This window comes from Mustela lutreola, chromosome 4, assembly GCF_030435805.1.
Source record: "Mustela lutreola isolate mMusLut2 chromosome 4, mMusLut2.pri, whole genome shotgun sequence".
Taxonomy (NCBI): Eukaryota; Metazoa; Chordata; class Mammalia; order Carnivora; family Mustelidae; genus Mustela; species Mustela lutreola.
The window spans coordinates 143,437,555-143,463,620 of NC_081293.1; the positions used below are offsets into that span (position 1 = coordinate 143,437,555).

General features: G+C 35.6%; 1 protein-coding gene and 1 pseudogene across 1 annotated transcript in view; one reads left to right on the forward strand and one right to left on the reverse strand.

Moving 5' to 3' along the window:
• Positions 1-2,071: 2,071 nt before the first annotated feature.
• The window catches only part of MEOX2 (mesenchyme homeobox 2), a 63,848-nt gene continuing 39,853 nt past the window's right edge, over positions 2,072-26,066 (reverse strand). Inside the window, exons 2-3 of the mRNA XM_059171271.1 lie at positions 18,737-18,909; positions 2,072-3,593 (exon numbers count right to left, since the gene is read on the reverse strand). Coding sequence (XP_059027254.1) covers positions 3,369-3,593; positions 18,737-18,909 — 398 coding nt within the window. The 3' untranslated portion in view covers positions 2,072-3,368. The remainder of the gene's footprint in view (positions 3,594-18,736; positions 18,910-26,066) is intronic.
• LOC131830850 (U2 spliceosomal RNA) lies at positions 6,830-6,946 on the forward strand (annotated as a pseudogene).

Sequence of the window (26,066 nt, forward strand, 5' to 3'; positions counted from 1 at the left end):
AGGTCTTAGGCCCCTGAAAGGGACAGTATGGGCTGACAACCCTTGGTAAATATGGGAAGTAAGGGTTAATTGGGGTCATGTTAATAATGGGTTAAAAATATGTGGATCCGTTTTTGGAAAAACTTTGTAGTGTTCGTACCTTTGAATCCTGCTGGAAAAATCGTTGTAAGCATGATTCCATACTATTTTCAGAGAAGGGTACTTTTATGCTATTATAAATTTCCACAGAGCTACAAGCTCTGAGACAGAATTACATGAAAAGGGCATTGTGTGAACAGATACCACTGAAAGTCAGGATCCTAGTGTAGAATAAAAACAAGTAGTGTTCTTTCAGATTTTGCCATTTCTAGAGTAAATTAAACCTGATAGTACATAAGAATATCTTAAATTTCCTCAGAGGATTTTAATTCTAGAATGATGTTGAGGTATTATCTAGCAAACCTATGTACCACTTTTAAGATGAAGTACAAAAATACTCCAGAAAGACAACAAGTTCTACTTAAAATTAATCTAGCCTGCTTGTTTACTTGTCGATGTGTTGTCATTGTGCAAACATGTTCCAGCATCTTTTATGGTGATCATTTTAATCTATAATGAATAAAATGATGCCCCCTTTTGGTCAGCCAGTGGTCCTTCCTGCCTAGTGATTCTTCATGGTCTCTGGAGTCAAATTTCATTACATCATTTTAGAAGAGCTCACAACTCTAATAAAGTCCACAATACAAATGCCTCACATTTCCTAACTGTAATTATCTATTCAGAATCACTTTTTCCTACTTCATTTATCATACAAAATTGTAATTCTTTTATCTTTCTCTTTGGCCACAACCGTCAGCTCTCTCTTTAGCTACTCTTAAGCAGTCTTTTCCTCTTATTTCTGGAAATTATTTTCCTGCCACAGTGAATTATCCTCCACTTTGTCCCTATTGAACTCAATTCGATTTATATCTTCCCACTTCTCCTATTTGTCAAGATGTTTTGAATTTAAATCTTACAATAAAGAAAGTCAGTCCACCCAAGTAGATGTCATCAGTACAAATACACTTTGTATTCATTCAAGTGATTAATAGAAGAGTGTTTGTTTTACGCCTGGAAGGTGTCAATGTAAATGGTCTTCACCCCCAGTTAATCTAGAAATATTGCTAATTGCTGTGATAATATTTATTACACAAAGGAAAAAATGATACAAACAATGTAATTTTTAAAAAATTTCTTGAATACTCTCCATATATCATGCTATAGTAAACGGAAATCATTCACATTTTGTTTTTCAATCTCACCATTCTAAAGCAAATGAAATTAAATAATGAGGTTTTGGAAATTTTTACTGATTAGTTTTCTCTATTTCTATTTCGAATTACTTTGTGGGAAGAGAGAGTTTCTGGGTATTTCTAAACATTTTAGGTTACAATAGGGAACAAATGAAAAAGTATTATAAAGTTATTAGTAGTACTTAGATATCTAATGCATATGCAACCATGCACAAAACAAAATACATTAGTAAATCCTTAACTTCTTACACTGGTAATGTCTATTAGGACTGAGCATTTGGATTAGCCTATTTAGCTTATTTTCACATCAAAAACTCTGGATGTTTTAACTTAGGAACAATCAATGGATTCATATCTATTATATGTAAGTTTCAAAATGTGTAACTGTTATTTTTAATCTCATTGTGACAAATAATAGTACCTTTTTCCCCTTTTATCTTCAATTTCATAAAATACACACAAAAGTCTATTTGGCATATTCTTCAAATCAGGTAAGCAATTTAATACATATGTATTCTTTTTTTTTTAGATTTATTTATTTATTTATTTGACAGGCAGAGATCACAAGTAGGCAGAGGCAGGCAGAGAGAGAGAGGTGGAAGCAGGCTCCCTGCTGAGCAGAGAGTCCGATATGGGGCTCAATCCCAGGACCCTGGGATCATGACCTGAGCTGAAGGCAGAGGCTTTAATCCACTGAGCCACACAGGTGCCCCAATACATATGTATTCTTAAACGTTCTTTGATTATCCAATGATTTATTTTTTTTCACAGTTAAAAAATACAGAAACCAGAGAAAAAAATGTAGATGATTCATTTATTATGATCATCTGGATGTACACAAGTGCAGATGAATTTAGGACTTTGAGTATTTACATTAAAACCTGTAAAAATTTAGGAAATCACAGTAGGGAGACCAAAATTATTTACAAAGAATCATTTATTAAACATTTTTTTTTACAAAATACAAAGATTGTTGTTCTGCATGAATACATCATATATGAAAAAAATAATGTTTTTACTGAATCTCATTTGAAGACATTCAGAATTTTATCTTCTACCAACTTGAGGAATCAATTTTGCTTTGCAACTTGTCTAATGCCATCACCAATCAAGGAGAAACCTTTTCCTTATTAATTAAATTATATAACAGCTAGCATTTTAAAGAAATAAAATCAGACAAAGTCTGTCAAACAAAGCTCTTTCTGTAAGTTAACTGATTTGCCTATGATCCTAAATTTTTTGTCAAGCTATAAGATAGGAAGAATTGAGGAGCTAGGTTAAGTTTTATAATAATGTATTAGCAGCAGTTGATAGAAAATGCAACATAAGGTTTGTTTTGTCTGTGGTACAAGAATATGTCCTATCAGACACTAATGTATTTTCCTCTACTTGAACACAAGTAAGCACGTGCTGATTGTTTCTGGGATGACAAAGTGTATAAACAGACAGGAAGCTGGTTCTGGTTGTCATCGTGAGTGCCTGTTTTCATCAGCTAATATGAATGCATCGCTAAACTTAGTGAAGACAGGAAAATGACTTAAGGGTAATATATACAGAGTTAAAATACATTTTTTATCCACTTAAGAGTGATTTCAGGCACTGTGGCTATTCAGGATAAAATGTTTCATGGTTTATTCTTGATAGCAATTTAATTGTCAGTGCAAGCGAAAGCAAATACCTGCCCACTGTCATACGCGTGACCTCGTACATCTGGAACGTTTAAAGCAAGTTCATCTTCCGCATCTTCACTTTGGAGGCTTCTTGAATTAAAATGTCTCATAGTTTGCTCTTGATAGCAATTTAATTTTCAGTGCAAGCAAAAGCAAACATACCTGTTTACTGTCACACACACGACCAACATATCTGGAATAGTCAAAGCAAGTTCATCTCCATCTTCACTGAGGAAACATCTTTCATAAGCGGCACTTAGTGTAAACCCTCTATAGATCAGAAAATGAAAAAAAAGACTGGAGATGCCTGACTTTAATAATATTAAAACATCACTGTCATCGTCATCTGTCTGTGTAAACGATGTCTGAGTAAGGCTTGCCATCACAACATTTCTTTCCTGAGAAGGGAGCTGATCCTCTCTGTGTATCATAAGTGTGCGTGCTCTGAGCTGTGGTCACTGTCGTGGCTGTCTTCATTTACTAGAGAGTCCCCTGTCTGCTGGAGGGTGGCTGCACCGATCCCCGAGAGCTCTGAAGGGAGAAGTGTTCCTTTTTTCACATTCACCAGTTCCTTTTCTCGAGCAGCAGCTCCCTGCTGTCCTCCTTTTACTCTCTTCCATTTCATTCGCCTGTTCTGGAACCAGACTTTGACCTTTAACGAAGAAAAGGAACAAATGAAAGAAAGAAAAAAAGAAAGACAACAAAATGGCATTTTTTCCTTCTTTTGGGTCGTCAACGTAAAAATAGCCCGTCACACACTTAGATAAGGACACTGTGAAGGAGTGAATATGGAAAACCAGCACTGAATTTAACCACATAACATATTTATGATGGTGATCTAAGCTTTGAGAAGATGCATACAAAATAATCTACTTTGTATTTTACAACATGCTGTATAAGAAGAACAAATGGCAAAAAAAAAAAAAAAAGGCAGAAAACCATCATTTAGGATTGCTCAAAGGTACTTGGCTTTATAAAGAGTTTCTATGACTATCAGCTAACCTTTTAATAATGATCCCAGTCAAACATTTTTTTCTTCCAAGTTTTTTGACTTGACATTTAGCTGTCAATTCCTGAACCAATTTCAAGTGCACTCAGAGAGCTATTGGGAAAGCTACATCTCAAAGGACCATTCTGTGCCACTGCATTCACAAAGCTTTATGTGACCATTTCATCTCAGTGTGAGTTCATCTTAGAAACTATATATTTTGCGGGGCACCTGGATGGCTCAGTGGATTAAGCCTCTGCCTTCAGCTCAGGTAATGATCTCAGGATCCTGGGATTAAGCTCCACATCAGGATCCCTGCTTAGCAGGGAGCCTGCTTCCCTTTCTTTCTCTGCCTGCCACTCTGCCCACTTGTGATCTCTTTCTCTGTCAAATAAATAAAGTAAATCTTAAAAAAAAAACTATATATTTCAAACCATATATATATTTCATATAAGCTTTGTAGACATAAGAGTCCTTCTAAAATTCAACTGAATTTGCCTAATACATTAAAGTATATGTCATAAAATAAAAAATCTAAATAAATATGCATTAAATGACCACTTATTTTCAGAACCAGAATAATATTGGCATCATTTCATCTTCTTGTTTTGGAAGAATTTTATGTTCATGTTGCATTTCTCATTAAGCTAAGTGGTTTTCCATTACATTGATCTGTCTACTCCAATCAAAGTTACCACATGCCTGAATTTTGTGCTTATCATCTCTAAGCCTTTATATAAAACAAACAACCAAAATAAACAACAGTTTGTGAATAACAAGTACTGTTTAATTTTGCTTGTCTTTTACACATTTATCAAAACGGGATGTTTCTAACTACAGGCTTCTTGACCTACCCATGTTGATTCAAGAGACTTCAATCATTCATTTTTTATGATTGTATACTATTCCATTGTGTGAATATACCACAGTTTATCCATTCTGCTTTCCATGGGCACTTGAATTATCTTCTCCCCCCCCCCCCATTTTATAAATGACACTGCTATAAACATTCTCACATTTGTGTTCTGATAAATATAAGACAGAACTTCTCTGAGTGTATCATTCAGGGATTGTATCAATGGGTCACAGAATATATGAACATTCAACATAATAACATGGTAATATGGAAAACCTGTTGTCCAAAGTTGCATCAATTTACACCCCACATACACACGTGGAGTCCCGTGTGTAAGAGTTGTTACTGATCAAGCCCCATATTGGGTGTAGAGATTACTAAAAAAAAAAATCAACCTTAAAAACAACAACAAAAACTTGCTGATGGGTGTTCATGTGTTACTGTTACTTAATAACCAAACGATCAGTAGTTACCTTTTATTATATACCTATTTAAAGCTAGGCAACTATATTATATATTCTAAATATATATATAGAGAGAATGTATATTCTATATATAAACTATATATTCTAATAGTCACAATTTTTTGCAGATCTTTAACATTATTCCGATTTTATAGATGAGGAAGTTGAGACTCAAAGGTTAAGTAACTTGTCTAAGATGACACAGAGGGGAATACGGGATGCCAGAATTTAAACCTGGGGTTGGTTTGGCTTCAGACTGGGCTTTTGTTGTTGTTGTTCCTGTTTTATTACAAATTCTTACTTTTTAAGTATTTAGAATAGAAAAGTAAAACATATAAAGTATGTGAACTCCATCCATATGATTACTATCATTCATGTAATTCTCCTACTCGATATAATTAGGTTCATAAATATGACACTATTTCCTGTACTATAATTTAGGTAATTATACTACTCAATTTAATTACCTTTGCAAGCTTGACATCGCATGTTGCATTAGATCTTTTCCACATGAGTTGGGTTCTACTCCTGGCTTCACTTCTAAGTTTCTGTGTGAATTTGAGAAAATTATACTTCTCTCTCTACTCCAATTTTCATATTTGTAATATTGGAATAATGAGGCTTTCAAGATTCCCCATAGGGACATTTTCTCCGCGGACAATTCCAGATGGAAGAAACACATCATCATCATTGTCACCAAGAGCTGAAACATTCAGTCAAAATAATCTTGGCAGAAAATGGGAGGAATAGATTTCTTTTAAAATCTATACTTATTTCCTTTTCTGGGAGAAGGGGTACAGTAGTTCTATAATAACAGTATAAAACCTGTTATGTGTAATTCTAAATGAGAAAAATGTAAGAATATGGTATTGATTTTAGAAGTCATATAGGCTATTTTGTGTTGTTTTCTGTAACCATGTGAAAATTTGCCATTTTACTTTTTTTGAAACAGACTGATAAAACTCTTTCATAGTTTTCAATGGTAGATATATGTGCATACATACATGTATGGATGTATGAATACATAAAGACACATACATGTAAATGTATGTGAAAGCATTTGATAATTATACAGTAATTATATACTATTTTTCTTTAGAGATTAAATTACATATTTGATACTAGAAGTCCATGAAATTAATAACAGAAAAAATATAGCAACAAATACATGATGGGTCCATCTTATGAAAATGGAAAGGAAGAATGCAAAATAGCAAAAGTTAATGTATCTGGATTTATTTTCAAATATTCTATAAAATATTGAGGGGAATTGAAATGAGAAAACATATGTTTTTCCACTATGATAACAATATTAAAAATAAAATTTATAAAAGTAATCCCAGATTATAAAGCAATATCTCCACTAAAATATTAATACTAAAATTTTATAAATAAATATTTTGATTTAATTTTGTATCACTTTATAATCCAGCTTCATTGGTTGAATTGAAAAAAAAAAGTTTCTGTTTTATTTTGTTTCCAGTTAGCTAAGTATAATCATTCAAATGCCTGACACTTCATTTTTTAAAAAATAGATATGCTATTTATTTTCATTAAACTTTACATGTACATTTTATATAATCGCTTCTTGGCCTTTGGTTAAGATCGAGTGTAGTATCCATTCTTATCAGTTTAATAATCTGCATTTATAAACTAGACAGAGCAAAATTAATCTCACATTTCCTTAGTGAATTTCAAGCTCCATTTATTCATTTATATAGTTGGCATCAGTGAATGTCTAGCAACAGCTACTGTGTTAGATCAAAAACGGAAGATGGGATTGGGAGGGAGACAAACCATACGTGACTCTTAATCTCACAGAACAAACTGAGAGTTGCTGGGGAGAGGGGGTTTGGAGGGGGCTGGGCTTATGGACATTGGGGAGGGTATGTGCTATGGTGAGTGCTGAGAAGTGTGTAAACCTGGTGATTCACAGACCTGTAGCCCTGGAGATAAAAATACATTATATGTTCATTAAAATAAATAAATTAATTAATTTAAAAAATTTCTTTAAAACTAAAAAAAAAAAAAAAGGAAGAGGTTAGAGGGAGAAATGTACAGATAAATAAGACAAAGTCCCTGCCCTCAAGACATTCAGAGTCAATAAAAGAGACATATAAGTAATAGTTTATTGACTGTATATGAAACCTTTGATATAAAGATTAGCTTCATATTTTATAGAATATCCTTAAACTGTCATTCTAGTTGGTATCGTTGCTAATCCATTATTAAGAGATTCACCCAATGGTCCATGATATAGTAAAGAACTCTACCGCCATGGTCACTATTCCACACGGCTACGCTGCCACATAATTATTATAGCAAATTGTTTCTTTCCTCTGGGAATCTCGGGCTCTTGATATCATTGACATGAGAATTTTTTATCCTAACAACCTAGAGCCATACCATAGGTTCTAAGAAATTGGGCTATCAAACATTTTGCATATAATTAAAACAAATCTGTCCATCTGGGCACATAATAAATAAACTCTGTGAACTTTCATCATTGTGGGAGTCCTAAAGCCAATTTTATCTTCTAGTGTACAATTTCTCTGGAAAGTGCTAGATAAATGAGGTTTTTGTTTTTCTTTTTTCAAATACTTCCTTTTTCAAGCTTGGATGTAAGGCAAGATTCCATATAAAGTGCATTTTGTTTTGGTACACAGTATGATTAACGACTCAGATAAAAATAAATTCTTTATCCAAAGAATCTGAGTCATGAAAAAATACTATTATTTATTAAATTAAAGCAATATGAACCAAACCTTATAGACCCCTAATATCTATGCACACAGACAGCTTTCAAAAAATATTCATATTAAAAAGTAACAAACATATAATAGCCTGCTGTATTATAGTAGTGAATATTTAAAGTGCTCGATTATACACCTAACTTCTCAGAACATTTGCTTATTAAGAAGTCTCACTTGCTATCCCTTAGGATACATTTCCTGGATGATCAAACTACTATTTAAATAAACAGAAAATCATTTATTCACATCTTGACTGTTTTTACTGAAGAAAGCAGCCAAGAGATTTTTGCTGTGATTCATTTGTCTAAATGACACATTTCAGAATTTAGAAATCATATCTTGTCCTGTGAGAATCATAGCTGCCATTGGCTAAACATTCATTTTACCTTTTTATTTAATTTATTTAGTCATTCACATTACAGCCTTCTATATAAAAGTTGGTAAATACCTGTCCTTTTAGGGCTCACAGTATATCACAGGAGAACACAAGTGAAATATGCACCTGCAACTGCCACACAATTTCCTAAGACGGCCAGAAGCAAATAGATTGATAGGATGTTGGACTACATAAGGCCGTAACCCATATTTATATAACACCATATATGTCTGTCTTTTGAAGAAACAAACGTTAACACCAAACATCTGGATGAACACTGAATATTTCAGTGACATATCTAGAGGTTTCTAAACATCTGGAATTTGTAGATTTAATACTGTTTTCATTTGTATCTGGGCACTTGAAATACTGTAGACATTATCTAACAAATATTTATTCACATCTTTACCACATGAAAACATGAAGAGAATAATTTTATAAGTACAATTTTTCAGATCTAATCACATGCCCTGAGATTAAATTTGGTCACAGCAGCTGATCTAGTAAGCCAAGGTAAACAGACCTTAGAAAGACTTACCCAAGTAATTCAGTGGCAAAGTCAGCGGTTGAACTGAAGAATTAGAACCAAGAATGCTCCATAAGGTAAGGATGTAAAATGCGAAAAGAAATACTCCTCCTGCCTGAATGGATTTATATCTGATTAAGAGAAGGAATTCCTCAGCTGTTTCAAGGAGTACACGGGAGCAACCAGTGGACTGGGCTGTTTCCAATGCCTTACAACTTGTGGTTGGATGGTACAGTGTGGGTGTGTAGAAGGAAGAAGGGTGCTAGGACACATTCCATGACTACAGCCTGAGTTCTCGTTTAGAGGGCTGCCTTTCAGGAGTATCCCCTATTTTAGCACAATGTTTAAGACTGATGAATCATTTCCTCACCTCTGTAATTTTCAGTTTTGAAGCCTCTTTTTTTCCCCCCTATTTAGAATGCTTGAGAATTAGGCTCACCAATGTCATCATAAAATATTTACTATCTTGCATATTTTTAAACAAAGTGAATACACATTAGCTACTGGGAATAGTAGGCAAGTTATATATTCAAAAAACCCTTTTTTGAGGCAATAAATGAAATTATCCATGATAAATTGTATGTTATGGGAGTTATTACAAGCCAATGGCACATTTCTCCTTTCCAAAAATGCAACCAAAGTAGTAGTCATTTACATGATGGGCAAAATTCTCAGAGGAGTGATTCCTTTTAACTGACTTTTTAGAAATGTAGTAGAGTACGTTAGTACAGTAGTAAGATGCTAACGACAATACCTCTTTCTGTCATAGTTGAGGAAATTCAACTCGAATAGCCTACTTCAATAATATTTACAGGGAAATTCATTATTCCTAATCCTATTTTTTACAAAATTAAGAATTATGCATGCCTTTTAGTTATTTTAAGTGAAATACTGTTTACCTAAGCATGGTGTGAACATATGACTTCAGTAAATTTGTGAGGAAATAACAAAACTAAATTAGGAAACTTTATCCTTTATTGTGTTACAAAATTCCTGACTAGCAAATCTCTAATACATAAAATTGTGTGTTCTGAGCCGCTACCCATACTTATTTTGTTCACACCCCTGAGATCAACTAGAATGATGGCCTCTGTTCACAACATTTTCCTAATCTCTGGGATGAAGTTTAACAAGAGTTAGCAGCATATCACAGTCAATATATACCATTTTGACTAATAGACTCTTCCAGTCATGATCTAATTAAGTGAAATCCATCAAATATAAATATGTGGTTGAAACATAGGAACACACTTTTTCTTTCTTTTTTATAACTTTTTAAAAGATTTTATTTATTTATTTAAGAGAGAGAGTGAGAGAGAGCATGAGAGGGGAGAAGGTCAGAGGGAGAAGCAGACTCCACATGGAACTGGGAGCCCAATGCTGGACTCGATCCCAGGACTCCGGGACCATGACCTGAGCCAAAGGCAGTCACTCAACCAACTGAGCCACCCAGGCACTCCGGAACACACTATTTTTATCAGCACAGTAGAAAAAGGCAAATTTCTATGGTTCAAACTAATGAGATTAATATTCTGATTATTCCCAGACAAGCTTAAGTTCATTACTGTAATATATACAAGCCTTCACCACACTCATCATTTCATTTATTTAGGGACTTAGGGATCACATCCTAAGATTATTTTTAAAAAGTAGAATAGTGGGGTGCCTGGGTGGCTCAGTGGGTTAAGCCACTGCCTTCGGCTCAGGTCATGATCTCAGGATCCTGGGATTGAGTCCCGCATCGGGCTCTCTGCTCAGTGGGGAGCCTGCTTCCCTCTCTCTCTTTCTGCCTGCCTCTCCCACTACTTGTGATTTCTCTCTGTCAAATAAATAAATAAAATCTTTAAAAAAAAAGTAGAATAGTAATTATTACTATCATATTCAAATGCACTGACTACAAAAAATAGTCTATAACTTAAATATCTGGAAAAATTTCAGAAGTTAAAAAAAATAACTGTCCAGGGGCACCTGGGTGGCTCAGTCCTTTAAGCATCTGCCTTTGGGTCAGGTCAGTGCTCAGTGGAGAGTCTGCTTCTCCCTCTCCGGGCATCCCTACCCCCAGTTGGGTTCTTTCTCTCTCTCACACTCACTCTCTCTTAAATAAAATAAATAAAATCTTAGAAAAAATGTCCATCATTAAAAATGAGAAATAATAGATTTGAAGCTAAAAATCTATACCAAATTGAATGCATTTCTGAGGTTTTCATGAAGAGTGATGTGACTATGACAACCAATTGGCAGAAAGTCTTTTACAGGTAGATTCTCTACAAATTGTTCTCTTAGGTCTGTATTTATCATTTTATGGATGTCATAGAATATATAAATATGCTGATGCATAGATTTATGCATATGTTCTATGCTGATGCATAGAACAGGTCTTTAGAACTGAAGGTGTCTAACACAAAGCTGGCTCCTCAAAATTTCTGGAAGCTTCTTAGTTTTAGAATTCTTTAAATGACAAAAAAAAAAAAATGTATGCAAGGACAGTGTGGAAAAGGAATAATCTTTCATAGCAGAAATTTCTTTCTTTAGCATTACTCTTTAAAATGGTGATCCTAGGGACACCTGGGTGACTCAGTTGGTTAAGTATCTACCTTTGGCTCAGGTCATGACCCTGGGTCCTAGGATTGAGTTCTGCATCAGGACTCAATGATGCAGCCTGAGCCTGATTCTTCCTCTGCCTGCCAGCTCTCCTGGTTGTGCTCTCTCTCTAACAAATAAATAAATAAAATATTTTAAGAAATAAAATAAAATAAGATGGTGATCCTGTGATGCAATGCATATTATGTTTCAGAATGTTGATGATTTACTGATTAAGTATAAATTAATATATTTATTTCTTTATTGAAGAAATTGGGAAATAAAATGTGGCAATTCAGAGATTAAAAAGATTATCTTTATCATTATACCAGAGTGATGAATGTTCACAGCAAGAATGTGTAGAGCAAATTTTAATAAAGTTTTTAAAATAAAGACCATTTTATAGTTGTGTGTAAATATATATAATATAGAAAGATAGCAATATAAATATATATCTATATGTATATATACATGCATATATATGTGTGTGTGTATGTATATACATACATATAGAGACATATCTGTACATTGGTATTGCGATCCATCTAACATTTAAAAAATTGATTTGTTATATATGCTCAAGACTGTTTCAATAAGATTAGGGCCTTATTTTTCTGAGAATTTTTTCTACATTATTGTTTAGATATTTATGTTTATGTTTTTTATATATGTTTAGATATATGATTAGATATTTATATTTATAAATTATTAGAGATCAGTCAATGATTATTTCTCAGCCTTCTACATTATACAGGTAACATTTATAAAGCTTGATTTAAGACAGGTTTAAATCATTGAACTTTCTTTATAGATCTTGCTTTATAATTGATTGTCTTACATTACTCTTCTTATTTCCGAGTCTTTGGTTTTTTTTTTGTAGTATGTAAGATAGTTCTGAATCTGCCTTTTAGATTGCACATTGTGCCAGGGTGCCTGGATGGCTCAGTTGGTTAAGGCTCCGACTGTTGATTTTGCCTGGGGTGGTGGTCTCGACGTTGTGGGATCGATCCCCAAGTCAGGCTCCGTGCTGAGTGGTGAGTATGCTTTCTCTCTCTCTCTCCCTCTCCCTTTGCCCCTGTTCTCACTCTATCTCTAAAATAAATAAATAAATAAATAAATAAATAAATATTTTAAAAAGTAAAGATTATACATTGTTTATATGCATTCCTAAAACAAAAACAAAAACAAAAACAGCAGTACTCAGGCAATACCTCTTTCATTACAAATGAAGATTCCACCATATTCCATCACCAACTCCTCCACCTTATGTTAATTAACCACCATTTTTCTACTAGGGGTTAACTCATGTTTAATCTATTTTTTTTTTACTTTTTACTTTTTTTAAAGATTTTATTCATCTATTTGAGAGAAAGAGAGAACGAGCAGGGGTAGGGGCAGAGGGAGAGTGAGAGAATCTCAAGCAGGCTCCCCAGTGAACACAGAGCTCAAGGCCAGGAGGGGCCCAAACCCACTACCCTGAGATCAGGACCTTTGCCCAAACCAAAAATCAATGCCCAACCAACCGAGCCACCCAGGCATCCCTCATGTTTAATCTTTTAAAATAGCAGACACACCATGATTTAAACAAAGAAACATCTTATAGTTACCCCATCTTATTGAAACATCTTATTGTTAGAATAGTATTCTAAAGAAATAAGGAAATATTCTAACATAATTGACTTCGCAGGGAGTCTTGAATTAAACAGACAATATATCTGGCCATGGAGAATAATTTATTAGCTAAATAACTAAAAGCATTCATATGAATTTATAGAAATAAACTTTCAAAGGACAGGGATTATGTAAATTGATGAGCAAACAACAAAACCGCTGTTAATTTGGCACATGGAAAATTCTTCATAGTGATCCAAAAAAACTGGATGCCTATTTTGAAAGTACTTGGCACTGAGCCATTTAATGATTTAGAAGTAACAAACAAAGCATAATCCCTCTCATTTCTAATAATGGAATATGATCCAAGTAGGTGGGATTTTCCACTTATCTTGGCAGAGGTATCATGCATTTGGTCTGTTTATTCCAGTAACCTTTGCTAGTCTACAAATCTGCAACACTGCATCTTTATTAGCTTTGTGAAAGGAAAGGATCTCCCATTCTTTCTATATTTGGCAGCTTTAACTGTATAAAAATGTCCATTTTGTCACTCCTGTTATAGTTTCATGCAGTTGCCTTCTCTCTTCTTCCCATAGTGAGGTATTAAAAAATTGGAAGCAGCTTTCTCCAAGTGTGTCTGGACAGATGAAAAGGCCAGAATAAGCATGTCAAATGTAAAAATACCTTGGGACAGGAGGGTCTTTGGACTGATGGGCTCTTCATAATATTCCAAGTGGCTCTGCCAATTGAGGCTTATTAGTTGTTGATTGAGAAGGGTATATAAGAGTATACTGTAAAATGGAAACTCTAAGTTAGAAGCTGGGAGATACCAGAGTGGTAACTTCCACACAACAGCAGTATATAATTAAAAATATTTGAAGCTCAACTGTGTTCTGGTATCTCCATTTTTTTTTTTTTTTCCAAAGATCCTATGCATCCATCCGACAGAGAGAAATCACAAGTAGATGGAAAGGCAGGCAGAGAGAGAGAGAGAGGGAAGCAGGCTCCCTGCCGAGCAGAAAGCCCGATGCGGGACTCGATCCCAGGACCCCGAGATCATGACCCGAGCCGAAGGCAGCGGCCTAACCCACTGAGCCACCCAGGCGCCCCTGGTATCTCCATTTTTATTTAACATAAAATAATTTTCTTTAATACCAATGTGCTAATTTGGAATTACTTTGCAGAATGAGCCTCTTTTTCTTCTTCTTCTTCTTTGACCAGATGGAGTTCAAGTGAGATTATAACCTTCCCTGACCGGAGACACAAGCATTTAAGAATCTGACTTCTTTGTAAAATTGCAGAAACTGTTCTTCAGGTAGGGATTTGAAAATCCACGTCCTGAGTGGTATTTAAGGATTTAATATATTTTACTTTTTTCCTTAAAGGAAATCTAATCATCTTAGTAAATCTGTTTTTCATAGTAAGTCTTTATAATGACATGTATGGGGTCTATAATAAAATGCAGCAAGTAGGGCACCTGAGTGGCTCAGTGGGTTAAGCTTCTGCCTTCAGCTCAGGTCATGGTCTCAGGGTTCTGGAATCAAGTCCCACATTGGGCTCTCTGCTCACCAGAGAGCCTATTTCCTCCTCTCTCTCTGCCTGCTACTTGTGATCTCTCTCTCTCTCTCTGTGTCAAATAAATAAATAAAATCTTTTTTTAAAAATGCAGCAAGTATGTTGATTAGTGATACAAACAAAGTAGGGGTAAATACAAATAACATATCAGTTATACACAAGCACATTTCATAGGCAATTATGTAAAATTCCTAGATGAAAGTACATCTAAAGACTACTTCTGATTACAAATCATATTTTCATTTAGGAGAAAGTTATTTCTGTAAAACAGTTCTGCCATAAATTGTTATAGATTATTTAATACTGATTTTTTTTCTCTTTACATTATACATATACAAGTTCTACCTTAGCATTTGAGTCTTGAAAAGCTTTTACAAAATCAAGAAAAAAATATTTTGGGAGATTGAAAATCCTATTAAAGTTAAGGAAAACACTGTACAATATGGAGTTAGATGTAAGTCTCAGGTTATTTTAAAGTATGGCAAGATAAATTCTTGCAGAATGGATATAACAAAAGTACATGTCTATAATTAGAATATTTTACATCTGGAAATCCTATAAAAGGGGTGTTATTTAAGAATACATAGGGTTGGGATCTAGATTACATAGATAAGCAGGTATAGCACTAATGCAAAATCAAAGGAATGGAATTGCTGTGTCACAATTAAAAGAAGATGAATTAAATGGGTTCAGTTTATAACTCCACATTTATAACTTCAAAAGCCCAAGCTTGAGAAAACAAACTGAAAATGTCTTACTGGGACAAGAGCTCTGGCATGTTGGAGGAATCTGCTTTCAGACTTTTAAGAATAATAAAATTGATGACTGACAGCATACGGTATTTTTCTGATAAATTTAGCATAGTAAAATTCATCCCAGAAAACATAAATAAAGCCTTCGGATTCTCATTTTAAGATACTGAGTGCACGCAGAAGTCTAGGAGTAAAATGAAATCTGGCATAATCGGGAACATTTTCCCATACAACCTTGTCATTCCTCTCTTGTCACATTCAACACTCATCACAATTGGTAGTACTTGTTCAATCTTTTCCTTCTTTCATGTTCTAGCAGAGACTCGTCTAACTTATTTTAAGGAGATTTTATTTCTAGCATCTAGCTCAACAAATATTTGTGTTACAAAATAACTCACTATATCGCGAAAGGCTAAGATTCCCAGCCCCCCCTTTTTGACAATTGTGTTTCATAGTTTATGCCAGAAATTCTTTCATATCGATTATGACATATAAACCTGAGTAGAAGCAAGGGAAGGTAGTTTTAATTTCCATTTTGTGCCTTAAGGAGATTTTTACTGGCCTAAGAATACATTTCAATTGAAAAATCTAGTTGTTTTGTTCAAACTTCTATCAAAATAATTCAGTTTCTTCTTACTAACACATAGTGGCCCTCTAAAGACTTTATTTTGATTGGGAATTTGGATTCCACAGGCATACATCTCCTTTTCATATGAACTTGCAAAACTGGAAATAAAGATTTACAGGATAAAAAAATGTTCTGCACAATACAAAATTTCAATTCTTTGAAAATCCAATTACATATCAAAAGGTGTTTTTGTTTTTTCCCCTATGATCCTATAGTTAGAGTGTTTCAGTCATGGCCTCTGAAAATGTTACTTTCCTTGTTTGTACCCATTCCTTTAGATGGTCCCCTGGTATGTTGACAATGTGCTTGGTCATATGACTTGCTTTAGACAATGAGGCACAGTAGTAAATATGTGGTAAGCAGAGTCTTTGAAAGCCCTTGTACACCGGAGTTTTTCTTCTATTTTTGGTAATGCTTCTACCCCCATTTGAAAAGTCCCAGAGAGCCTATTAGAAGAAGATGAAACCACACACAACAGAGACAAGTGTCCCAGCTGAGGCTGTCTAGACCAGCCGGCTCTTCAAACCCACCAGTGACTGCAGCTCTGTGTATGAGGCATTTAGGTAAGGCCAGCAGTCTAACTATCCAATGAGCCCAGTCAAAATCCCTGACCCACAAAATTGTGAACAAACTGAACATTGGTTATTGGTTGAAACCACTAAGATTTCCAAATGGTTTGTTACATAGCAAAGGCTAACTGATACAAAACTGAAAAAGGACCTTAAAAAAACAAAAAAACAAAGATTAAAATTGGTGGGTGGGTGTGTGTGTGCGCGCGCACGCACGTGCACATGTATATATAATTTTGCTTAAAACTGCACATCATTCTTTTCCATAAATGGCAACTCCAGAAGATAAAGACACATCCAAAATACCTAATAAATTTCCAGACCAAATTTACAGAATTGCTTCTAAAAATAAATTATTTTAAACCAAAAGTGAAATCTCTGCCTTATAATCAGATAATCACAGGTAACCAAAGCCACCCCCGAACAGCAAGCACAGAATCTTCACTTTTCTCTTGACTAAGAGTGCAGTACTGTAAACCATTATTTCCGTAAGTTGGAAGCAAATCCTAGTTTGTTTCCTTTATGTATCATATAAAACATGATTGCATTTCTTAGAATTCACAGTCTATACATAAGAACATTAATGTGTAATGCCTCTCCTCCCTTCTTTTTTTAATCTGCTCCCAGTTTTTTTTTTTTTTTAATGAAAATAAAACAGGTGTCCAATAATGCAGACTTTAGATTCTCCAACATTTCCAGCAAGCCAAATGTTGTACCCTTATGGAGGGAACTTCGTATGTGAAGTAAAGGGAAGGAAAATGTTGTGCTTCACAACTTAGGCACTAGTCATAACATTTAATAAAACTTAAACTGCCAATAAATAAAAACCACATTAAAGTGTTTCTCGATACATTCCCACTACCCAGAAATATCCTTCCAAAAGCTGAAATCGAGAAATCAACAGAGGGAAGCAGATGATTTAAGAAATTGGATAAAATAATTTGATCTCCTAAGACAGTATTCGTTTGTCCACACCCTGTTGGTATTTCTTTGGTGCCGATGGGATCCCTGGAGGAGGTGCATACAGTGAAAGAGGAAATGAGACTCTAGTCCTAGGAGTGCCAATCATAACTGCACTGTCCATAAAGATGTTTGGATTTGCCTTTCAGGAATGTTTTTCTAAAGATTAGCAACTGTTAACCATCAGTTGGCTAGATTCTCCCAGGGCAAATCAGAATCCATAAAAAGAATGCACTGGGAGCACTACTGGAGCAAATAAAATCCAAGAAAGGACCTAAAATATAATTAATTAGAAAAGCATTTTTTAGGTTTTATCAACTGGGGTCCACAGATCATTAATTTCAAAGTGTTCTCTAAATGAATCATCGTCAGAATTTTTAATTTTTGAGACCAAGATAATTTCAAAAATATTTGGGAAATATTTACCAATGATCTATGTTCCCTTACTTCCATGATTTCCCAGCCGCCCTGAACTTAAGTGGCACCACTGATGACTTCCGGACCTTAGAGTATAAATGGAAGTGACATGGGTCATTTCCAGGTGAAAACATTTAAAGGTCAATGCATGAACCTCCAACTCTTTCTTACCTCCCGTGGTTACCAAGGACACCACATGTCGAGATGCCAGAGAGTGAGGTTGGGTCCGTGAGTGATTGCTTATAATGCTGGACTTGTAAAGTTAGTATGGAGACTGAGCAAACAGTGAGCTTTTTTATTATGTCATTGAGGTCTGGGGGTTAATGTGTTATAGTAACATAGCAAACCCTGTCCTGGAGCAAGAGGAAACTAACATGGGGTTGCCAGCTTTCTAGTACACTAAAATAAGGAGATTTTAAAATGTAAGCAAACAAAATTGCTCACTACATGCCATCATTATATACAAGAAATAATATTTTTAAACCAAAATATATAGGAAGGACATAATTACAGAATAAAGAATGATTCCTTAAACTGAATAAATGTCGTTTTCCTTAAAACACTGCTATCTTATCCTTAATTGTATCATTTTGCTGGGCCAAAACTTCATCATGAAATAGAATACCTGTTTTCTCAGTGGTATTTAAGAGTCACAGGTCTAAATATTTAAAAAATGGTGAGAGAAGACGGTTGACTCAGTGTAATTAAAAATACCATATCACAATAATGTCCAACTTTACCTGTCTTTCAGTGAGATCCAGATTTACTGCTATCTCATATCTCCTCAGTCTGGTCAGATAATTATGATGGGCAAATTCTGCTTCAAGTTCTCTGATTTGCTCTTTGGTAAAAGCTGTCCTTTCCTTCCTGGGTTTGCTATTGACTTCTGACTTGTAATTTCCTTCCTGGGAGTCTGGAAAAAAGAAAAAAAAAAAGAAAGTGAGACAATTAGATTTACTTCATTCATTCAAATGCCTTCAATCCCATCATTCATACCAGGCACACATACTGAGTAACTACTTTTTTTAGACACTGTTAGATATTGGAAAAATAGATGGCAAAGACAGTAAAACACAACAGGGTAAGATGCATTCCTTATTTTTTCGATCTGCTCTCCTGTCACTCACAGCCCAAGTGGCAGAGTCAACTATTTTTTCAAAATATGGAAAAAAAACTGCTCTTAATATGATAAAAAGATAAATAAATGAACCATCTCTGGAAAACAATTTTAGATACAAAATTGTGTTTAATAAGTTGTTTAACATGTACACTTGGAATCTAAGTATGATTGAACTTTTTAACTCCTAAAAAAAAAAAGGCATTGACATAGTATATGAATATTTAAGCAATTCGAATGTTTGGCAACTGAACCACAAGTGTCAGTTCAAGCTCAGACAAAGCATACATAAGAGTGTATATATATTTGCTGACCTTTTAATTTCTATTTAAGTTTGGTCTCTTTGAGGGCAATAGCAATACTATTCTTTTACTTTGTACAATACACATTCCAGTGTGGAATCTATAAATGAAATTGTGTTCGTATAACTCAAACTATGGAAAGTTTTAAAATGTTTTTTCATTATATGTGAAAAAAACATAAGATGCACAACACTCGGGTGCCTGGGTGGCTGAGTCAGTTAAACTGAAGACACTTGAATTTGGCTCAGGTAGTGATCTCAGGATCCTGGGATTGAGCCTGGCATCCAGCTCTGTGCTGAGTGCAAAGTCTGCTTGAGGGTTCTCTCTCTCTTTCCCTCTGCGCCCCCACCCCACCTGAGTGTGCATTCTCTTTCTCTAAAATAAGTAAATAAATCTTTTTAAAAAGATGAACAACACCTAACAAAAGGTATCCAAATGTCAAATCTTATAATGCCATTTAGAAATAATAATAATTTGGAGCATATTGTTCCATCTTTCTTCCTATGCTTTTTAAGGCATAATTAACATATAATATTTCATGTATCCTTATCATATACTTGAGATGTAGGTTATAAGACATTCTAACATACTGAAGAACAGAATGTGTGCCTATAATGAAAACAAACTCCACATAAACAAATAACAGGTAATCATACCAGCTCTAGGAGTTCAGATCAAATTTATCTTCAGGGAAATAGCAGCATGATGAAGGTTGATCTAGTAAGTGGTATGTTTGTGCTCTCTTAAATATTACTTCAATTCTCTATTTTAGAGCACGTGCACATAAACTGTGACATCTTTAGAAGGTAAGAGTACAATGAAGTCTTCTATGAGCCCAAATGAGAGTAGTGATATGAAAAATGAAGGGTAATCAAAGATTACAAAGTGTGGGACACCTGGGTGGGTCAGTCAGTTAAGCATCTGACTCCTGATTCTGCCTCCGGTCATGATCTCAGGGTCATGAGATCGAGCCTGTACTGGGCATGGAGCCTGCTTGAGATTCTCTTTTTCTTCCTCTGCCCCTCCCCCATCTCTTAAAATAAAGGTTCCAAAGAATGACATTTTAATTTTTTTAAATTGACAAATGTGATACGGTATATTTTAGGAAGGACCTTTTTGGGGAGCATTGGTTTCTTCATCCAATGATGCTTAAATATGCTAGGTAAACATATTATTTAGTGTATACACACACACACACACATACACACACATTAGTGTTCTTTTCTGTCTGGTGGGGAAAGTCTAACTGAAGTCAAAAGAGTCCTCTATAATGGGAATCCATCAGACAAGGCACTCTAATGTAAACAGTCTGTTCTGACTCTTCCTAAATCTCTGTTGGCCGGATGTAAAGTTGTGTAGGCCTAGCCGCAGCAGCAGCTACAAAAAGTTCACATCAAAATTTTGGCACACAGGCCATTACTTTTCCTCTGAGGGATCATAGGGGGATTCACTGATGCAGTGGCACCGTTGCAAATTCCTCAGATTTCACTGACCACATTTCTGGGCTTGTCACTTAGCCCTGCGCTGACTGACGCCCCACCTCGGCGGAGCAAGCAGGGCTTGATTCAGGGCAAGAGTGGTTTGTGACATGACACACACGGGCTTTACTGGATACTATGCCACTAGGACAGGATAAATTCCGTGATAGATGATGTGTGAGCTCTCAGTCGGGCTGTGCTCACACAATGCCAACTTCCCCGTCTCAAAGTGGAACCTCCCTTTGTCATCCACTGACTCTTTTAAGCTACGGATTTGTCAACCTCTACATCTTCACAGCATTTAGCTATTCTGTGTGAGCGAAACTTGTTGATGACTGAATTTATTTTAATTTAATGTTTCCATTGGCTGTCCTGGCAGACTGCAAACTCAGTCACAGCCTAGATTACTCAGATAAGTACCTCTCACAGGATCTATACTCTCACATGAATCAAAAGTATTATTGCCAATTTGGAGTCATGCTCAGTCTGAAATCTGCAGCTGATTATTCTTTATATGGGGACAATACTCCTTTCCTTTCTGTAAAGCAACTCTGGAAACTGACAGCAAAGCCAGAGCATTTTTTCTCATGAGCAATTCAATTTGAATGATTCATGATTAACACAGTTCCTTATATAAGCGTGAATGAACAAATTCACATTGAGGAAAGCCTGTTGCTTTATATTTATTTTTGAAATACTTTAACTTTTGTAGTATTCAAAAGTATTTCAAAATCAGTATGTTCCCCCACACACACACAAAAATACACAAGTGCACAAAACTTGGGCCAATGCTTGTAAGAAGGTTCCTTGGAGTGGGTCTATATACATGCCCATCGTAACCAGAAATATACAACAGGAGGTTTATATATCCAGTGACTGAGTTTAAACAAAACTCTGGCTATAATTCAACATCTAAATCCAAAAACAATTTATTGAATGCCTGAATTGCAAACCAAAGTAGCTCGCAGGGACTAAAAGGATGTGAACTGCGCACACTTACACTTACCATAATTGCACATGGAATAATTACATTGTACCTAACTTGACCAAGAGTGGGTGTGTGCTTCCTGAATTCATCACCTGAGAGAAAGTGAACCCAGTTGAGGTAGCACCAATGTTAATTAATTCTGTGTACACTTTCATCCGTGTAACTGTGATTCTGCTGTGGTTTTCACCCATGTTGCTGCCACTATTTCTTACCTATTGAAAACATGCTCCTTGGAACCACATTTCTGGACTTGTATTTCCTATGATCTTGGATTTTTAGATTTTTCTCTTTTTTTCCCCAGCATGTCCTGAAGCCCATCATTTGCTGACCCTAAGGCCTCCAATGCTGTCACCTGACTAGTTTTTCTTTGGTGGAAAATGGGTGGGAGACTTGGACAAGGCTTTTGGCAAATTACACACCAGCTTCCATCTGTTTTCCAGCTGTTTCAACTGAGGCAAAAATCCCTCCGTTTTCTTCAACCTCCCATATCCTATGCCAATGGTAGGTGTTGAGGGGGGAATCTGGAAACTGCCTTACTTTCTTCCGTACAACCACAAACAAAATGTCACCATCTGTACAGTATATTCCAATGTAAAATATTACAATTGTTGTTTCTCGTCTCAGATACTTTAATGCACATGCGGGTGCACTCTCACACTCCCTCGCCGCTTGGAGGAAATGTTGACTTATGTGTTCAGGTACAGTTGGCAGTCCCAGTTCCCTAACCTTTTGCTCCCTGGGACTATGCTAATGGAAGAAGTCTGCAATACTTCCGTGGAGGATAAAAATTACCCTCCAAGGATCATTTCTGTCTAGCATTTAGAACTTCTCCACATGTGACTTTTTATTTCCCCTAGTGCAAGAGGATGCCAAAAGATAATAATGTTTCAGTGAAGACAAGTAATGTAAGTGGTATACAATGCTTTTTAGCAAAAGAGAAATATTAAAGTATGATTGAGTATATTTTTTGGCTACCCTAGGTAAGCTTACTGACTTGTTTAAATGAAGAACATAATTTACCTATGTCTGTAAAACATCAAAATGTAAAGGAATGTCTCTATAGCTTAGACTACAATGAATATTTATTCCATATTCTGAAGGAAGAATGAATACTAAGCCATTGTCTATCTTCATCCTTTGCAACTTCTTGTATCAATGTTTTGTAATCTAATCAAAATGATAGGTATTCTTTTATTATTAACAAAGCTGCACAAATAGTTGGTATAGGAAGCTAATAATTATCTTTATGTGAACATAAGGATTGTGAACAGAGGCAGGGAAATTTATAGAATAATCATAATGATGCTAGTATTTTCACATTTAAGTGGCAAATAGCCTATCTTATGGGAAATTCTTCCAACTTGGTACTCCAGTTTCTTAATGAGTAGGAATTTCAGCCTCTCCAGATTTTTTTTTTCCCCCAGAATAAACAATCTTCTCCCAGGGACTCGTAAATCCTCTTGCCAATCCATAATCCCCTCTCCCGATTTGAGAACCATAGCACTAGTGAGCTACCATTACTAATGAGTAAGTCCGTTATATACTGAGATATTACAGGAAAAACGGGAGTGAAAACCACTATGTCAATCTGGAATAGGAAAAGGCACTGAAAACATCCACTGTATCTTGCACCTTTGATGTGAAAAACATACAGCTATAACAATAGTTTTCCTTGGGGCGCCTGGGTGGCTTAGTGGGTCAAAGCCTCTGCCTTTGGCTCAGGTCATGATCCCAGGGTCCTGGGATCGAGTCCCACTTTGGGCTCTCTGCTTGGCGGGGAGCCTGCTTCCTCCTCTCTCTCTGTGCCTGCCTCTCTGACTACTTGTGATCTCTGTCTGTCTAAAAAAAAAAAAAAAAAAAAAAAAAAAGAATGGTTTCCCTTTACTTATAAAGCAAAGCCAAATTTCAAAGGCCATTTTTTAGTTTAGTAATTGTAACAGTAATGGTAATAGCTGTATTCAATACGCAAAAATTATTCTGTAGAGCTCTCTTGCTCATTGCCTCTTTGATTATTAGTCAATCATTCATTTCAATTCCCTATTTTCTGTGCCACCAATATATGAATCCATTTTTACCTTTTTTACAAGCCATTTTCATTTTACATGACTCCATTTTACCATTTTTACAGCCTCTTCTTAGTGGAGTTCCTTTGTTTTTAAAGAATGACATATTAACAACTGACTTTAATTTTATTACCTTGCCCTTTTTTTTTTTTTTTTTTTTTTTTTTTAGATTTTATTTATTTATTTGAGACAGAGCGCAGGAGATCGCAAGCAGGGGGAGCTGCAGAGGGAGAGGGAGAAGCAGGCTCCCCCAGGGAGCAGGCTCAGCAGAGAGCCTGATGCCCCTGCCTGTGCCAATGCCGATGCCAGCCTGGATCCCAGGACCCTGAGATCGTGACTGAGCCAAAGGTGCTGCTCAACTGACTGAGCCACCAAAATGCCCCATTACCTTGCCCTTCTTATTATTTATTTACTGTGTAGTTCTTTCTAATACTGAGAGAATGTCAACCTAATAGTTCTTCCTCTGTGCCATAAATACAAAGTAAAATACACAAAGAACTAACATATTCTGATGAAATTTATATTGTGCAATTCCAAATACATTTAATAAAATAGTATTTTGTTAAAAATTTAAAAAGAGGCGAAGACACACAAAATGGGAATACAGTGCAACTTACTTGAGTCAAATTTAGCATAGTTTTAGTTCTCACTACCAAGTTCAAAGTATTTAACACAAAAACAAACCCAGCATATGTCTTCTGGGTAAATGTAAATGTCTTCAACCTTGCTGCATACTTCTAGGATTTAAAACTGGTTACAGATGCCCCAAATTGACTTTATGCCTCTTGCTATATCCCAGAGAGAAAACATAAACTACAGAAATATCATGACCATCTGCCTATCAAAAGAAGGCACACATACATGTACATGTTTGAATTGTGCCTGCTAGCAATGGATTTCACAATAATCACCATTTGCACTCCAGTGGAAGCCCAGTGAAGAGCTTTTGACACACAGCATTCCGTTACATTTTCCTGATCCTATTAGTTTAAAGAATGTACCCTTCCTCTGAGATCTCATCAAATGATCTTTGTTCCTTTCTTCCAGTGTTTACCACATTCTGTTACTATACAGATCCTTTATTTTCTTAACTGGAATATAAATGTTTGATGCATACTACAGTTCTCTTCTATTCAGCAGTTTGAGGCAAATACAAAGATAATCCTGGCATTCACATTTACATCCCAATACATGCAGAAGCAACTGACAAGGGCATGAAGGGGATGCAAACTTCCATAGGCAATACCCACCCCTCTTTTGCCTCCTATTCAGCTCTTGTATCAGGAAGTGGTTTGGGATTACATGGTGTTTCTGTGTCCCTGGGAGAATAAGGAGGGAAAGAAACTTTTTTCAGAAAGTAAGGACAATAAGTAACTTGGGAGTGTCAGAAGAATTGTGACTTTTCTAATTGACTGTCAAAAGGGCAAAAAGGATCTCTTAAGACTTCAGGAAACACCACACAGCTTTTGCAGTGAGGCACCCAAAAATTCAGTATCAGTTCTGCTAGCAGCTTGGTAAATTGCTTGGACATGGCACAGGAGGGCTTCCAAAAGGTTTTTTGTTTTGTTTTATTTTTCTTTTAGAGGACAAGTCTGCATTTCCTAAGAGTGTGAAGGCTCGCATTTATGCCATGGTTCTGAGCCTTTTTTGTTAAATCACCATAGTGACTCTAATATATTTTTAGAGCAGTAACTTTTTTTTTTTTTTTAAGATTTTATTTATTTATTTTACAGACAGAGATCACAAGTAGGCAGAGAAGCAGGCAGAGAGAGAGAGGAGGAAGCAGGCTCCCTGCAGAGCAGAGAGCCCATGTGGGGCTGGATCCCAGGACCTGGGATCATGACCTGAGCTGAGGGCAGAGGCTTAACCCACTGAGCCACTGAGACGCCCCAGAGCAGTAACTCTTATAATAAAGTATGGAGCTTATTATTCATCTCCATGTCTGCTTTACTTCTCTGAACTCTAGACTCCAGCTAACTTAAGATTTAAAAATGAGCTTTATTCATCTTCATATTCCCAATATTAAGCACCTAGTTCTGAATCTCTGCTGGAACTTTGATTTTCATGCTCTGGTTGTGGATTATGATTCCAGTGATAATTCTAAGGGATTTTGTTCTGTTAT